The sequence below is a fragment of the Blennius ocellaris genome, assembly GCF_963422515.1.
Source record: "Blennius ocellaris genome assembly, chromosome: 9".
NCBI classification, from domain to species: Eukaryota; Metazoa; Chordata; class Actinopteri; order Blenniiformes; family Blenniidae; genus Blennius; species Blennius ocellaris.
Genome location: NC_137658.1, coordinates 12,839,856 through 12,858,178, shown reverse-complemented (window position 1 = coordinate 12,858,178; position 18,323 = coordinate 12,839,856). Strand labels below are relative to the sequence as shown.

General features: G+C 40.5%; 1 protein-coding gene across 2 annotated transcripts; it reads right to left on the bottom strand.

The window, feature by feature from the left end:
- Positions 1-5,318: 5,318 nt before the first annotated feature.
- anxa6 (annexin A6) lies at positions 5,319-17,011 on the bottom strand. 2 transcript variants are annotated; one of them, XM_080502082.1, is made up of 25 exons: positions 16,842-17,011; positions 15,770-15,824; positions 13,328-13,412; positions 13,088-13,182; positions 12,779-12,892; positions 12,604-12,694; positions 12,441-12,520; positions 12,257-12,313; positions 11,928-12,021; positions 11,431-11,526; positions 11,279-11,337; positions 10,672-10,794; positions 10,510-10,568; positions 10,224-10,302; positions 9,538-9,619; positions 9,348-9,442; positions 9,081-9,194; positions 8,267-8,357; positions 8,095-8,174; positions 7,821-7,874; positions 7,642-7,735; positions 7,447-7,542; positions 7,262-7,320; positions 6,965-7,102; positions 5,319-5,775 (listed from the first exon to the last, which is right to left on the bottom strand). In XM_080502082.1, the coding sequence occupies exons 2-25, from the start codon at positions 15,770-15,772 to the stop codon at positions 5,716-5,718; spliced, it is 1,998 nt and encodes a 665-aa protein (XP_080358208.1). In that variant the 5' UTR covers positions 15,773-15,824; positions 16,842-17,011; the 3' UTR covers positions 5,319-5,715. The 2 variants fall into 2 exon arrangements, with proteins under 2 accessions (XP_080358208.1, XP_080358209.1); XM_080502083.1 differs by having other exon boundaries at positions 6,980-7,102.
- Positions 17,012-18,323: the final 1,312 nt, after the last annotated feature.

Genomic DNA, 18,323 nt, shown 5'->3' with positions numbered 1-18,323 from the left:
TCCACCTCGCGACGTTTGATGGTAAACAGCGGTGATTGACAGCGCGGCGGACCAATCAGACCGCGGCGCGCTGACAGCGAGGGAGGGGGAGGGGCCAACAGGAACCGCTGCTCTCAATGTAAACACAGGAGCTGTGTGCTCCATAGACCCAAAACTGCACCTGTTCTGATCGTGCTGCGCGCACAGGGGACTTCTAAATATCCACTAAGAGATGGACAATTTCAACAGTCCTGACTGGACTCCTGGGTCTCAATGGCTCAAATTTAACATTTTCTTCATAACTGTTAAAATCCCCTATAATAAACATACAAATGCATCCTTCTTTTTTTTTTTATTGAATGACTTCTTTCTTCATTGATAAATTCAAAGACGCGGCTTGAGGGGGTTTCTGTGATTGCATCACACAGCATGTTTCCTCTGAACTCAGAACGAAAAAGGCCCTTAAGTCCATAAGACAGATAAAGTGGAATTATTTTGCAAGAACACTGAGTAACATCTGACAGTTTTATTGGGGTTGAAAAGGACGTCATCTAACAAACACTGAATGAATGGACGAGTAGCATTTCAGTTTCAAAGAATCTAGCATCCATTTTAGAAATCTCCAACGAATGTCCAAACAACTTTTTAGTTTTATTCATTTATTTATTTAACTTCACCAGATCGCTAACAATGAAAACCTCAAACAAATTCGTATAGCAGTTTAATCCAGTAAGGTCCATTTTCAATAAACTAAAGTAGTTGGGTTCAAAATGTTTTTGAATAAAGCTTCTCGTATATATCTCTGAATGATTTCTCTTCCTCCTTGGTGTATGAATAAATGCCACATTAGGTAGTAAAAAATGTCATATTGGGTAATTAAATGAAAGATTCAAACTTTTCAAAGCACGTATTTATTTAAGACATTATAAGACATTGTAAACAAAAATTAAACATGTCCTTTGATTAAAAATGTGTATTGATTCTTTGACGCGTACATTTTCCCTCTTCTGTATATTTCTAGAAATATTATTTCAGTTTTAACCAATTAAAAAAAAACTTTAATAGATTTCATCAGCAAAACATTTTTGTGTGTTTTGAGTTCTGAATGTATGTTATTAGTTGTTCCTGGCTTGTTCCTGTTAATCTTTACATTTTCTTCAGTTTTGTATTTTGTGCCGTTAAGTTTACTTCTCACTTGTCATGTTGAAGCAACTTTAATAAAATATCTATTTCATTCAATATTATCAAACAGCATATTGTAAATGCCACATCTCCTGTCATTAGTACATTACTGCACTATACGAAGGATACTATATAACTTTGCTGACTGCTGGATTTGTTCTCTTTTCAATATGTAAAATTATCATATGGGGAAAAAAACATTTAAATACTTAAACTTATCCATTTAACATGCCCAGGGGCCAAACAGACATACAAATTGTTTGCTGTGTCCTCACTCTATATTGTTCACTTAACAGCAACATTAATCGTTTATTTTCAGAAGCACATTTGTTCCACCCCTGGTATCTTAAAAGTTAAATTTTAACTTGAAGTGTTTGAAAGCAAGTTAAACATTTCCATTTGCTGCCGCTCATAAATTCACATTAACAAATAAAACAGCATTTCCTTACATTCGAACCAGCCGTTTACCATCTGCACAGAGTAATTCAATACAAAAAAGCTTTTGGAATTTTTTGTTTGTTTGTTTGTTTTAAATGTTTAAAAGTATCTCTAGAATTAGGGCATTTTTGTAATAGAAACTAGTATAATAATTAAGAATTATACTCAAAAAATGGACAAAATTTGTTGGAAATCATCAAGTTGGAAAGATCTCAAAATAGTGTCGTTTCATGTCTTGGTATGCGTCTCTAGAGTGTTACACATTGTCCTGTGAATGTCTTGTTTGTAAATTGTCTTTTACTTTTCCCGGGACTGCAGATGCAAATGAACCTCCGGCTAAATCTGGTACAATGCATCAAATGGCAACATTTATGTTAAATTGTACACTGTCCCCTTTAAATAGTGACATTAGATGTCACTATTTTTGCACAATAGTGACATCTTGTGGGAATCAACGCATTCTTTTTTGCCGTGTTTATATTTGTTCGTCAGAGAGTTGTGAACAATATTCCTCTGTAACCTGGAAACACACAGTGCGATGTGTGTTCCACTGTAAAATACAGTCCCTGCTTGTGACCATGCACGAAGTGCAGTGAAAACCGAGCAGCTCCTGCGTTTTTTTACGACTCCATGATCTCTCGCACTGAAGAAGCCTCAAGTGAAGAAGCTCATTTCTTCTTAACAATGAGAACTCAGACTAAAACCATTTCTCTATACAGTTTCAGAGACATTGAAGGTCCTACTAGGAAGGATATTGTGTTAGCACAGGAAACACTGACAGTGAATGCAAAATTGTACACAGTGATTCATGATTATCTCAAAATAACCAGAACCGTACCTTTGCTTTTCTCTTTATGTCACCAATATTTCTGGTAATGCGGGGAAGCGTGCCACTGATGATGGGTTTGATAAAACTATCGTACAGGTTTCATGAGAACCTGCTCTTCTCCTTAAATGGCAAATGTGTTAGTCAATGTGAGGAGCTCACTATTATCCACATATGTGCCTTTTGACTGGACGTCTCTGAATAAAAATCTGACTGTAAGAGAAAGAGTGACAGAACGAGAGAAAGTGAGTGGGCGAGAGTGTTTTTCTAGCCCAAAAACAGGGCTAGAAAACAGACAATTACAAGAGTCTGTATGTGACCCATCAACCAGCCAGTGCTGGCAATATGTGTGACTTTGTTCTCTTCAGAGAGACATTTGGAGAGCAAACACACACCTCAAGGACCTAACACACACTTGTACACACACAAAGTAGTTTTTTTTGTTTGTTTTTTTTCCCCCTCCAGTCCTTCTTCTGCCATGAGCCACCTTGTTGGCTGCAGTGTTTCTATCTCAGACTGTGATGTGTTAAAATAATAAGCAGGGATGTGACATTGGCCCTGCCGGTACAAAAGCAACAAACACGATCTTAAGGGTGCAGGAAATGCCACTCATCATTTACTGTCACAGGGAAACATTGTTTTCATTCTTCCACCTTCATTCCAAACACTTTAAAGCATATTCGTCATTGCGCCATGACAGGAGAGGCAAGCAGATGACTCGAGAGAAAGAGTGGTCCTCACTGTGTCACAAGTACAGAGTATGCAAGCTTATCCCACTGACAAACAGGAACGGTTCAGTTTTCCATGTCCCGGCAGCAGAAATTTGCAGCTGATATTCATTAGCTCTGTGCTGGGTGACATAAAATGTGCCTTTGTTTGCAGGCTGTTTGCTGTCTTCCCAAGACTTTTAATCGGCGTCGTTATAGCTACTGAGTCTCTATCACCATGCAGAAAACAACCAGCTACAGATGCACTATCACCAGATATTCTTCTATTTCATATTTGTAACTGTTTAGTTTGATATTTTTGGATAAGAAATCATTGAAAAAAACCCCCAAAGAAGCTGGTGTACTCAAGAAAAAGTCATTTTTCTCAGGCGTATGAGTATTCTATGTCACCATCTATATATAAACTAAAATGCTTTTAAAAATATTTTTCAACATTTAAATCAGCAAAATATAACAAAAGTTATAACACAAATGTTTGCTAGAGTATAGGATAGAAGTTATCCTACGATAGCAGTTTAGTATCTTTTTCTTTTGGCACTATACATTCAACGTTTGTGTCCGAGGAAACAAAGGGCTACCATTCTATTTCAAAAACAACACTATATTGCTCCCCATGCCAAGTTAAAAAAAAAAAAAAAAAAACATGTAACGATACATAGAGAGAAAATGTACCACAGATTTTTACAAATCTACTTGTTCCTACACATCTAACATTAAAAACAAATAAACAAAAACTCACCCACACATTCAGCTTGTTTGTCAGAGAGGCACTTTTTAAGGAAACTGGTGAATGGGGGGGAAGCAATTTCACTGTGAGACTTGGGGAATTCCCATTACCCAGTGAAATGGCCTGATACTGTGAAGCTCAGCCTGAACAGAACCTGGTGTGTGTCCAACTGTATGGCCTGCCTCCACTGAGTAACACATGAACACACAATACACATTGAAATACATCTTTTTCTCTGGCTTGCAGCATTAACAGCACCGCTTCACACATGGATGCATGTCAAGGGATCTGAATGACAGAGACGCACATGTTGTAACCGGAGAAACAGTCAGGGAAAAAGCACGGACCTCCATAAACATGCTGACGTGCATGCATACATAGTGCACACTCCTGTGTACTCTGCATGCATGCACAGTAAGTCTGCAAACAGCAAATGTACTATATGCACAATTGCTTCATGCATTTTCTGTCGTGAGGACTGCAGATTAAAAGTTGACAGTCGGAGGAACACCCATGACTCCCTCTGCAGATCTCCGAGCTTTGAAATATGTAAACTGCAATCTATTCCTGCCATGCAGGCTGAACACAGTACAAAGTTTCCCCAGCTATCAAAGGGGAAATTCAGGAACACTGTATGTATTGACATTCACAAAGTGCCATTGAAGTAATCTCCTAATCTCTTTTAATTATTATCAAATTGAGCAATTTCAGGTTGGGTGTGTCATTAAAACTAACGTGACTGAGTGCAGCAGACTCTATTTGTTGCCTTGGATTTTGGCATGCTGCAGGGGATTTCCTCACCACATACATCTTTTTTCTTCTTTCCTCTTTTAACTCAAAATGGCCTGACAACAGCTGCACTCACACATATGCAACCAACTGAGACACAAACAAGGACGGAGGCAGCTGCCTTGCTCTTTTTGTCTGCACTGACAAGTATACGAGTGCGTCACATATACATGAAGTGTATGGTGACACGCTAATGTATACACAGGGTATTATTTTTAAAAGGCAGAGTGTATAGTCATCCAACCAACTGCAGTGTTTTGCTGAGTCATGGGCTCATATGGGCTTGGCTTATCTTGGACCGCTTTGAGCTATAACCGGATAAAAATATCTTAATTACTGATTGCTATCACTACTAACTTAGTTTACTTCTCCTTCACAGTCAGCTACAATTCATGGGTATTTTTCTGTGTTCGTGAAGATATGTTACCATTGAGTGGGAGTTTCCTGATGATAAACATTCTAGTTCCTTTTTCACTGAACCCAGCTTGTATCAACATAGTTAATCATTGAATAGGCCGGCCAAATGCAAACCAGGAACACAACTATTACACACACACTATAAAAAAAAGACACTACTATGTGGTCTATTTGATTAAAATATGAGTTTGAGAATAAAATGACAATAAAAGACACTTTTAGATTGCTTTTTTACATTTTTATTTACGGTATTGCGCTACCTTAAAATCACAGTACTTTTTGGATGGCCGACAACCTGAAGGCACTGCTTGAGCTGTACATGTGAAGCCTCTTTCAACACTACAGGGAACATAATTGTAAAACACCGTAAAAAAAAAAAAGAAGACGAAGAAGAAGAAAGAAAAAGGACAAATAGACATCCTCCTGTGAGACAGGAGATTTGTGAGCAAATGAAAACTGGCTTTGTGAGGCTAAGAGGTCATAGGTCACTTGCTTTGGCTGAAAGTGTGGCAGAAAATGGGAACATTGAAATAGACAATGATGTTAAACAACCACAGTTTCACTCCGTGGACAGGTTTTGTGTTGTGGTCACTCAAGTCTGTGAGTGAAGCTGCAGGGACGTGGCAGGTTTAGTCTTCCCCTCCACAGAGAATCAGCAGGGTTTTACGGTTGTCTCCTGAGGTATCACCCTGGACACGGACAGAAAGCACGCACACACACACACACACACACGCACACAACAGGAGTCAATGCTGTTTCCGTCATGTGCATGTCTGCTGACATTTTATTCATCACAGAGTGGACACGGGACAGCAGGGGTTTCTTCTGGCTCGCACACAATAGCAAAGCAACAGCAAAGGTCATGAAATCAGCAAAAAACAAACAAAGGAGTTAAACATGGAATTACCCTTTAAATCAGCTGACGCTCAGCGATAAAGACCTCTCATTTAAGATCATCCTCACTAATAAGTATCTTTCTTTAAACGACTTGTTCCTCATTTTGGAAATGTGCTAATAATGAGTGTGTATGTATACATAAATGTTAAAAAAAATCCAACATTTAAATCTGTTTCATAGATTGACTGTGTGATCAAGGTGTTTGTATAAATATCTCCCAAATAAGTTCCAGGATATCAATATACAATCATATTTCTCTAAATGACAAAGTATTTCTTGAAATGCACCTTTTTTTAATAACTGTGGTTGCTCTATGGGTTTGTATATAGTGCTTTAAATAATCATTTTAATCGGCAAAAGAAAGGTATTTTTTGACAAACTGGAGCTAAAATGTACCCTATATAATTTCTTCCACCTCCCCAATGTCCATCAAATTCCATATTTCTCCAGACTGTATATAACTGTATATACTGTCTTTTAGTATTCTAATATAAGTCTAATAAAAGGTGCCCATTGAAAAAAAAAATCTATCAGTATTATTACTTCAATATATGCCTTGGTAACAACATGAAGAAGTTCTGTTGCTGGTGACCTAATAATATTTGTTCCAATAAAGAGCACCCTGTTCACTGGACTGCATTGATGTCACAGTGATTTCATCTGCAGGTTATTATAGAACTGCTTTAAGGAGCTTCCTGTCTCTGCGTCTTTCAGCCAATCACACGGAAGATATACAGAGGAAGTCAGGCTTGAAGGGAAATTCCTAAACAGCTGTGCAGTGGCCACAGACCCAGAATCCACCGCAGAACAGCTATAGATTATCAAACCCCACCGCCCCACCACAGCAGCAGAAGGAGGATGTGCAAAACGCACGCAAACACACAGAGCCTGACGGAGACAGTGAGAGAATCACTCTGCAGAGACAGACGAGAGCACTACAAACCAAACGGAGTGTTAGTATAGACAAAGACTGTGACTTACAATCATTGTTTCTACCTGGATGAATTCATGGAGGGAGGTGTCGTGTGTTTCCTTGAACTCTTTACGTATATTGAAGAGGTCCACCTCACTACGGGACACCATGATGCGGATCAGCGCCCTGTCATCTGTACCAAGACCCTGAGGAACGGTTTATTTATTGAGCTGAAAGCATTTACTACAAACGTACACAAATCACCTGTACATTACAAGCCCCAATACATATCACCTTTTTCCTTTTTTCTTTTTTTGTTTTTTTGCATGGCTTTCAAGGCCTTTATAATGTGCTACATAAAATACCTTCATGGCTTTGTACAAACGATCTGCAAAATAGGAGGGCTGGTTCTTCACACTGCGAACTGCAGATTAAAGAGAGAGCGAGAAAGGGCTGAGACACAGTCACACACTGCCTGCCATCAGCATGATCTATGTGAATTATTAAATAGTTGCACATAATCAAGCTTAACGTCACGGACGATAATTACCGATTGCATAAAACGCATTCTTCACATCGCCTGACGTTTCCTTCTTGATAATCTGTTCGATGTCCTTGTTACTGCATTTGACAAACTCCTGGAATACTGGCAAAACGGAAGATCATGACTGATTATCACAAACTGAAACGTTATAGACGAAATTGAAATGAAGGTACGTAAACCTACGTTGTGCATGACTCTTACCTTTCCTGAGATGGGGGAAGCTCCGGGTGCACAGAATACTCATGAACTTCATCTCCATGTCGTCAGAGTCTGCGTTGCATGCGTCTGCAAGTTCCTGAACATTTAGGAAGAAAACCCTTTAAAGCCTTTGTTTCATTTTGTATGGAAACTAAATCATGCAGGAGGATTCACTGAATCACCTGTGCATCCGCCATGGCTCTTTCCATATCTGCAGGGCCTTCCTCTCTCGCACCCTGAACGTGACAAAGACGGTTAAATACAATTTAGTGATACCATACTTTTATCTGTTAAATACAATAACAATTTATCGATGAAACAAGTGTGGATTTATAATCAAATGAGGTTTTTGGTGGCGATTAAAAAAAGGAAAAGCCTCATGATCTAACGGCTGAACTCAAACTAGATTGCAAGTAGTGAGCAGGTCTGAATTAAATGAAATTGTCAGAATCTCACCTGTGTGAGGGACACAAGGATGCGACAGAAATGTCCTGAAGTGTCGGATTGAATGGCGTCTTCCAGAGACTTCTTATAGGCTGATATGATCAAAACGAATATGGTAAGAACTGTAGCAACTCTCCATGTCAAAACTGAGTGATTTCAAATAGAATTCTGGTATCGAACTCACCATCCTTATAGGCGGCATTCATGGCATGTATTTGTTCATTGCTCCTGGTGGCCAGAATCTCAACGAGGGCATGCTCGTCTGTCCCAGCTCCCTGACAAGTAGAGGTTCAGGTACAAAAGCGACACAGGAAAACACATTTAGACAGAAAATATACAAAAATAAATGCACCACAAATCATGCACCTGATGTTTGTAGTTTTGTGCTTTCCCTTGATTTCACAACATGTTTTTCCCTGTTTCCAGTAAGTTTTGAGTATTTCATGTGTTGGTGTTATATGTCGTGGCTGTGCTCTTCTGTTCCTTCTTGTTGCTCCGCACTCAAAGTGTCTCTCCTGATTGAATTTCATCAGCTGTACCACATTGTCTCCTCACTCCCTCTGTGTTTAAATGAGCCGACCTCAGGCATGCTATCTTGTCTATTTATATAAACCTATTTTTCTTGTTCAACCCTTCAACCCTTGACATTATTCAATTAAAGTCCTTCATGATGGATACAGTTAAAAACGAACTGGAAAAAACTAGAAAATGGGGTTAAACAGATGAGTCAGGCTTCCTACATCCTGTAGTGCGTTACAGGTTATAATTAAAGTAATTTGATTATCAAATTACTTTCCATGTAATTGCCACAACATCCGGGTATGACTGTGTCCAACAGCTTGGAAATATATGAACATGAGATATTTCTGTATAAACACATAGTGTAAGTTTCTGTGTCTTCATTAGAAACAGGCATGACATGCACAAGCACAACAGTTCACTTGGGGGCACCAGAGCATCACTTATGATATATATCATTTGGTTCCGTCTTCCATTACCTCCATTGCCTTTCTCATCATTTTGGCATCAAACTCAGCCGGGTTCAACATGAGCCCGATAATCAGCCTCTCCAAGTTCTTTGACAGCTCAGACTTAAGGTCCTTCATCAGATCCTGGAAGACAATCACACATTTTAGAAAGCCAACATTGGAACAGATTTTTGTTCAAGGTTTTTGTCAACCCTGTGATTGACTCAAACTTATATCCGATAGGAACAGTTGCGATAACTTCGTTTCCTTCTGTTTTGTTTCTAATCATTTACTTACACGTCCGAGTAGAGATTTGAAGGTCTGTCTGATCTCCTGCCTCTGGGCATTGCTTCTCTGTGCTACGATGTCAATGATGGCATCTTCATCGGTTCCTGTGGTTGAAAAAGGGGGAATAACACCACTGAAAAGTGGTTTCAAGAAATTTCACTTGCATTTAAAATGTGCCTAAGTCCTCTGAGCTGCATACCGAATCCCTTCATGGCTTTCCTCAGTGCTTGGGCATCAGCAGCCGGGTCAAAATCAGACGCTGGACGGATTGTAGGCCTCAGCTGAGATGGTTAAATAACAGAATTTGACGAGTATCAGTTACAAGGCATCGTGTACGAGACATGCATATATTTTTATTATTGGAGTGAATACATCACTGCTGCTATGCAAAATACATGCAGAATTCTGCAACGCATGCAAAATGGAGATTTTTATACAAAGGGATTATTTAGCCAATAATAGTAATAAAATAGCACATGATAATAATTTCTTGTTATTTGCGGGGGAAGGGATGCCTTCATGACACAATTAAGGTTGGTCAGCTGAAAACAGCACAGTTATCCAAAGTGTTAGTGAAGCAGCTTTTTGTTAAGAACTATGCTGAGTTGTTTTAGGCATTCACTCTGTTCATTATAATGAACCTCCAAGCTGTGGTGAAGGCAGTGTGATATAACAACAACTATTTCTATTTTAAATCATTGTATCTCAATCAGATCTTCAGCAAGACAAAGCTTTCACTGTGCAGTTGAAGCTGCGTTGTCGGCACAAGTTTCTGGCAGTATTAGACGCAAATCATTGCAGGGCCAGCAGGTATCTGAGGTACAAGGCACTGCCAAGCCAAGCATGCAGTGGCACATCTAGCGTGGGAGCGAATGGAGCCCAAACCTGCACTTTGGTCATGGAACTTATTTCCCACATCTTGTAGGCTATCTGAGCAGCTTCGGGGAAGAACTCTCCAGCTAAGCTGTAACGATCGGTGTGATACAACATTCAGCAGAGCACAAACCTTGAGCAGTGCACAGTGGGTACATTATCAACAACATTGAAGCAATGGTCAGATATGAACTTCATTTATATATGTCTCGGTACCAAAAGTAAACCGTCATTATGAGGGTAAAAGTTTGACCCGGATCTGGCTGCTGCGCTGGTTTGCAGTACTAACGTCACTCACTCATCATCTCCTCCACATAAGTTGAGCAGAGTCCTCTTGTAATCCCCAGACGTGTCGTCCTGTTTTATTAAAAAAAAAAAAAAAAAATACAAACACAAAGTGAGATTAGCAGTATGCGACAAAGATACTGGGTGTGTATGAAAGTTGCAAAAGTTTTCCAACCTTAATCATGTTGTAGAGTGACTTCTCAAATCTGAGACGGAAACACTCTCGGATGTCCAACATGTCAATTTCAGCGCGACAAATCATGATCCGGATCAAAGTGTTGTCAGCAGTTCCGAGACCCTGAAAGTGAGACACACAACAGGACTTCAGGGGTGCAGCAATGAGGAGTCAACATATACATCTATTGATATATTTATTCAAAATCTGCCAAAATAGCAGTGCTGCTAATGTGCTACTTTCTACTTGTGACACAAGGCCTATAGTACTGTCATAAACTAAATAACAACTATGAATAGATCAACGAAATGTTCCCATTTAATGCACTCATTACGAAATCTGCTTATAGCTTTAAATGTAGCACTGCTAATTCTGCTCTCCTTCAGTTTTGGGTCTCTGGTTATACTGTAACAGTGCAACCCCAAGTGGTCAAATCAGGAACTGCATTTACATTCCCTGAAAAATTTCTGTTGACATCTTGTTAGTCATTTCCCAAGGCCAAATTGGCCTCCTCGCAGGCCAACCTAATTTTTTTATTTTGTCAACTACCTATATGTGTGACATCACTTATCTAGTAGAAACAAGTTAAATATGTACTTGCATTTACCTTCATGGACTTGTAGAGGCGCCTGGCGAAGAACATGGGAACACTCCTTATGCACTGAACTGTGACAAAACACCAGAAGCAACCGCTGTGGTAAATACACACCTCAGCAGTATCAATATCATTGCGAAATATTACTTCAGTTTATTTCTTACCAACAGCCAACATCAGCCTCTCAAAGTCTCCGGAGAGTTCGCTCTTAATGCTGTCCTCGATGGACACCTCCCCAATTTTCTCATATGCGTCAAAAACTAAAGAGTAGAAAGTAACAGGATGTTTATGATCTTGTTTCGTTTTTGTTTTTTTACCCCAGGCAATTGAAATGTTAAGATGTTTAACCAGGTAAGTCATTAAAGATCCGAGCTTTTTCATTGTCAGAAAAGAAAAAATCACCTTCAAAGGTCAAAGCTCCCAAAATGTTCACAACCCTTGGAAAACATAAACCCACAAATGTTGACTCAGGTCTTAACAGGTCAAAGTTCAGCTCTAAAGAGCTAGTTTCAATAATGCGCAGCTGTCGAGTGTCTCTGTGAAGAATTTTGACAATTGCACTCCGAGATTGGCCTTTTCACTCCGAAAGGAACTTAAGGCTGCAGTGGGGATGTGTAGCATGCCACACCGCTGCGTTAATGTCACTGAGAGTTGAGCTCACCCATGTGAAGGTGGGTCACACTGCGATTTCCCAGGATCATGATAAATTTGGCCTCGTCGGTCCCCCATTGCTCCTCTCCGGCTGCATAAAGGTCCTACAAAGAGGAAGGGGATTATAGATAACAAAAAAATAGCAAACATCGATAGATCCTAATCCTAATTAATGAGCAAATATTACATAGCAAAAAAACCAACATAGGTATGCTTATTATAATCTTTAATTAGATCTTTAATTAAACTTTTGGCTTGCCTAAAATCAAATTACACTCAAAAACAAATCTGTGTATATGTGGTAAATCTACAAGCCTTTAAGAGGTTCAAAACCCTTACTTGTGCATCCTGCTCCACCAGGTCTGCATCCACCACTCCAGACTCATCCCTGGTCCCCTGCAGCCATCAAACCAACACGACACACTGCTCATTAGCCAGTGATTAAAGGCACCACATCAAAAGCAGTCACTCTCTGTTGCTCCGCTGCCTTGAACACCGCCCCCCTGCCCCCAAGTGAACTGACCTGAAGTAAAACAATCAGCATCTTCTTAAAGTGACCTGAAGTGTCTGCGATGATGTCCTCCTCTATTTCTCTGCCATAAGCTGGAAAAAACGCACACTAATGTTCAAGGCTGCTCACATGTTTTCCGTCTATTTATAATATAATCTTATTCAACGGGCTTTACCATCCTTGTATGCCGCAACCAAGTCGTGCATCTGTTTGTTGGTTCTCGATACCAGAACCTCCATCAGGCATCGCTCATTTGTTCCAGCTCCCTTAAAACAGAATATTAAGTTAGAAGACATGAACCACGTTCAGTTTTAGTTTATATAACTGGAGTGACAGTGACAGTGTCCTACTTTGACTGCATCGTGGATTTCTTTGGCATCATGGTAGGCTGGCGTTCTCATCAGACTGACAATGAGACGTTCAAACTTTCCCGTGAGCTCATATTTCAGATCCTCAATCAGGTCCTGAGGAAAAAAGGTGAACACATTCAGATGTGCTTATAGCCAACAAAAATATAATGAGACACTTTCCATGCAGAACGTTCAATCAATCCAATGGATGGATTGAAGCAGACTGTTGAAGCACTGGAAAAGCACCACATGCATGAAATCCAATGACTGTCTGTAAGAAAACAAGATATTTAAAAAATGGTTATGCACCTTTCCAAAGCTGCTTTTGTATGCTGCAATGACTTCCTGCCGCTGCGCGTTGCTTCGCGAGGTGACCAGGTCCAAGATGGCCTCTTTATCACTACCTAAAGAACACAAATGCACCACAGACTAAATCACTGCCTCAACTTCTTTGGGGAAAATGCTCTGAGCGGTAATTCAAACGGTGGGAGGGAAGCATGAATGATGACCTTTACTTGTCCAAAATTCACAGAGGAGTGAGGAACTCACCAATGCCTTTCATGGCATTGTAAAGGGCCTCGGCGTCAGCGCTGGCATCAAAGTCCGGAGCATCTGTTACTGTGCCTCTGAACACCTGAAAGAACAGTAGAGTTTTACTGAAGTTTCAAACGCGAGGCTATTAAAGGTGGGATTCACTCTTTACACAATAATTAATTTACATCAAAGTCTGGATCTCTACTGAGACGATAAGTAAGTAAGTAAGTAAATTTTATTTGTATAGCGCTTTTCACAGACACAGTAAAAATAGATAACAAAACATCTTAAAAACACACCAGATGCCGACAGTCACAGACACCAAGTCACAACTGTTAACTCTCAAATAACTTTGAGTGTGCTTAATATACTGATTAAAGCATTTAGTGTAGAGGTCATAGCAATGACAGTAATGAGAAAATATACCATTTAAAGCCAAAACAAGTTCTGTACATTCACCCCAGAGTGAGACTGTCAACACTGTGGATTCACAATGTTGCAACCATGAAATAGATTTTTATTCAATTTAACATAAACACTCATAGAGTCCAGAAAATGAAGTCTAACTACTTTGATATTTCTCTGAAATTCATCCTGACCCAAACCTTAAACACACATTTTAGTGTTTCTTCACTATTTTGGGCAGCAGTGGTTCAGTTAGGAAAGCTGATCATCTTCAATAAATGTAGGTGGTTTGCCTTTTGGAGGGGGGGTGTTGGATTAAAAAAACTAGTTTATACTTCTGAGAAATGAAGTGAGGCCTTGTTGCTCAGCACAGCTTGCATGTAGCAAAGTTAACATTTGCAGTGGCGGCTGGTCAATAGAGGGCGCCTTGCCTAGTGGAACTATATGAATAATAATACTGTAATACTGTCGAAATTTGTTGCCAAAAAATTAACAATTGACCCTGAACTGTATTCGCTTCATTTTCCACAGACAATCTTCAATGAAAGAGGGTTTCTTTATTTCTCTCTCCCTCTAGTAGTGCAGTAGTAGTGTGTGCGTGCGTGTGTGTGTGTGTGTGTGTGTGTGTGTGTGTGTGTGTGTGTGTGTGTGTGTGTGTGTGTGTGTGTGTGTGTGTGTGTGTGTGTGTGTGTGTAAAGCTGCCTTGATGAGGCGGGGTTGAGTAGGGTTCTCATCAATTACTGATTACTACCAGAGTGACTGACATGAAATTGAACCAATCAGTCTGATTTCATATTGGAGACTTGGGGCGCTTTTTAAATCGCCCCTGGCTTAATGATTGGATTAAGTTTGATAAAGTTTTCAGCCGTTTTTGGAGTTTAACATTGGAGTCAATGAGGGGATTTTCATTGGTGGGAGAAGGTGTTGAGTTACAAAAATAAAAACAACTCTCTGTCATCGTCACGGCCACATTTCTTCCTCTTTCTCACCATATTATACATCAAAACATAGCTACAGGTTTTTTTTTCTAATGAGGGGCCACTTTTGTCTCTCTCTCAAAAAAAAAAGCCTTAGTTGGCAGCAAGTGCAGGATTTCCTCCCAGAGACTCCAGTGTATTTGCACCTGTCCCACCCAGACAGATCAGAGCCTGCTGTGGGTGTCAGTGTATTTGTGTGAGTGAAGGAGTGGGAAAGCGGTGGGTGCATGTATGAGGTGGTGGAGTCCGGTTGCACAGAGAACATCTCACTCTCGCTGCAGGGGGTCTGACACACAATGGTCAGACACAATGAAACACAGAACAAAAGCTCCATAGCTTCATTATTTTATTAAGTTATGAATCTCTGAGTTTGTGGGGAACGAGGATTGAAAACTCAAATTGCAGCTGTTGAGGAGATCGCTGCAGTGAGGCCAGCAGCCAAATGGGTATGTGCTTGTGTGCAACTAAGGGGCCTCTGCACACAATCTTCTGCATATATAAGTCGCTATCATTCTTCACGACAGCTGGGGAGCTTCACCCACCTAGCAACGGGCCACAAATACAAGCCCTTAGCAACAAACCTTGAACAGAAGTAATCCCATTTCATATGATATAAGTTATGCTGAACCGTAATGTGGGAATTATATATTGAACTTCCTCAGTGAACCTCTTCCATCCTGTCGAGGCATTATATAATTAAAACTAAGAAGGTGTCTCATCTCATGTGGGGCCAATAAAGGCAGGGCGGTGGTTTTCGGCCAGGACAATAAACTTGGATTGCTGCAACAAGGCTTGAATGATTCTGCAAAGCCATGACTTTGGAAATAAGGCACCGGGTTTGTCTATCAGATGTGCAGGTTCCACAGGCAGCAACGACACCCTACACTACTGCTTTTATGATGCGGACAACTGACAATGTGGCAGATGGCAGGAGGTGACCTCACTCTGTCCACACCCCATTCAATGATGCACTAAACCATCCATGTTACACAGACACCAGACACCCGGTCTGCAGTTTAATATAGCCCCGATCATTCTTATATAATGCAAGATGAGAAAGGTCCTGCTCACTTACCATTTTCTATCAGACGTGCAGGTCCAATGTGTCAAGACTGGTCAGGAATCAATAGCTTCAGGCCGAGAGAGAGAGAGAGAGGGGAAAATACTGAGGCATGGCAGAAAAAGAGCATTGCACAGTATCCTTGCTCTGCTGGAATTGTCATACTGTCGCACAAAAATGTAACATTAATCCTTCCTTTCCTGGGTAAATTTGTGTTCACTTTACTCCCTGCTGGATGATTACAGTAATACTGGGCATGAGGAAAGCAGTACCAAAAATGGAGAGGGAAGAGTATTTTCTATAGGGCTCAACCTCATGTTCACCTAACCTGACACACTGGGGGATGGGATTTGATTTAAGTCAGCTGGCAGTGAAACTCTGGAGTCACATTTTCCATCCTACTATATGTTTAAGTTATAATGGAGTCATTCACAAACTGAAAAACCATCCATGTCTCAACATAAGCCAAGGGTTACAATGAATGCTTTCGCCACAGCTTTTACCAAGTTAAAATCCATTGAAAGTGGGGGGAAATACTTTAAATTCTGCTTTAAAAACTGAAACCTTCAAGCTGCTTGTGAAAGAAAGCTGCAACTGTTTGCTTAAGACTGGAATGAACTTTTCCCAAAATAGCATGCAAGGTTCATGTCAGAATCAAGGTCTGTCTGTGTGTGCGTGTGTGTGTGTGTGTGTGTGTGTGTGTGTGTGTGTGTGTGTGTGTGTGTGTGTGTGTGTGTGTGTTGGGGGGGGGGGGGGGGGGGGGGGCTTTGTGCGTGCAGAGCCACACCTTCATCTATACTGCACACTGTCGATCAAACTTTAAAAGCCTTTAAAAATAGTCATATTAAAAAAAAGTGCATCTCTCTTCGCAATGAAAGGACATGTGCGTCCATTTGTATCTGTGATAATGTAAATTAAAGCGCACCAGTCTTCCAGGACAGGCTGTGACTGCAGAAAACTGCAGGCACATATGGAAAGTGACGTCTCAGCAAACTTATCCAGCGGCTTTCTGTCGCAGTCCTCCCCTCGAGGCTGGAGGCTGGAGGCTGGAGGCTGGACGTGCCCAGACCATACCACCGCAGCTTACCTTCTCGGTTCGGGAGGTGTCCGTGTCGGCTGGCGCTGGTCCTGCTGGGTCTTCTCCGTCCCCGATCACCCGGTGTGTGGCTGTGTGTGCGGGAGAGTCAAGACTCGGGCCGTCCCGTTACGTGTCCTCCGTGACGCAGCGTCTGCGGCGCTTCTCCCAAATGTGTGTGCGCTCGCGCCTCAGCGTGCCAGTGCGTGAGTGCGTGTGTGTGTGTGCGCGATTGTGCGCGTGTGTGAGAGAGATTGATTGTGTTCGAGTCACGTCTTACTGTAAAAGAAATGCTATAAATACACAGACACACGCTAAAGGACAGATGATATATCGGTTTAGTGCATGTTTGGACTTTTCTTTTTACGCATCTGGAAATGATCATTTGGAGCAGCTTCCGGGGTATCACTTATCATTCAAAATCCTGGGAAAAGTGTGCGTTAACAAAACTAAATATTCATGTTTCAGATGTGATTTTATGGTGAACTTACATAAGTCACAGGAGGTAAATTGTTAACTCAATAGTTTGCTGGCACTCGTGGAAGTCGCTCTGCTCTATTTCTGTCCTGTCGGGGGTCCATTCCTGTCAGAGGGGGGAAGAAGCTACCAGGCACATGGTCATTATATCTCAACGTCTCGACTAATGAGCCCACATGATTGCTGTTATGTTGAGATGCTTTTCACAGCCAACATTTCCGTGTTTTCCCTTTCCCAGTAATTCCCCTGTTTATGTATGTTTATGTATGAGCTTCATATATAATATTTATTTATTTATGGTGATTCTCTGTTGCTATCTCAAGATCTGGACCAAGATAGATGATGGGAAACAAGGGATGACTTCCAGGAAGCACATGCAGGACCACTGCACATACCAGACTTCATGTTTCATCCTGACTGGAAGACATGGAAATTAAGGAACTGATGTCAACACAACTGGCTGACAGACCGGTCAAAAGATCAACGACTGGAAATGCATATTTTTGAATTGGATCTCGGAATATATTGCAACTTCCACATAATAACAAGGAAATGACAACACATATAAAATAGAGATATAACTAGTGATGTACTATCAAGCTGAATGGAAACACATCTATAGTTGAAGGAAAATAGAAAACTTTATATCGATGAATCAACCGGAACCTGAATAACTAATACAGGAAAGAACATGCTTTGTAAATCATCATCAGTCTGTCACAATTCGTTCTATTCACACCAGGATTAAACACTCCCCATAACTATATTAGCCAAATGCGTTGACATATTGACCATCAAATTAAATCTAGAAATGTGACTTTCATCCATGTAGGTAACATCTAATGTTTAATGGAAAGCCTGTTCTTCATGTTTTATAGAAAACGTATTAAAACACAACACGTTTAAAAAAAAAAATGTATAGGGTATTTTAGAAATATTTTGGGACTATAAATGTGATAAACTGAAATCATAAAATAATCTTAAGACCAAAACAAAGGGTGCAACTGTTTTGAGATA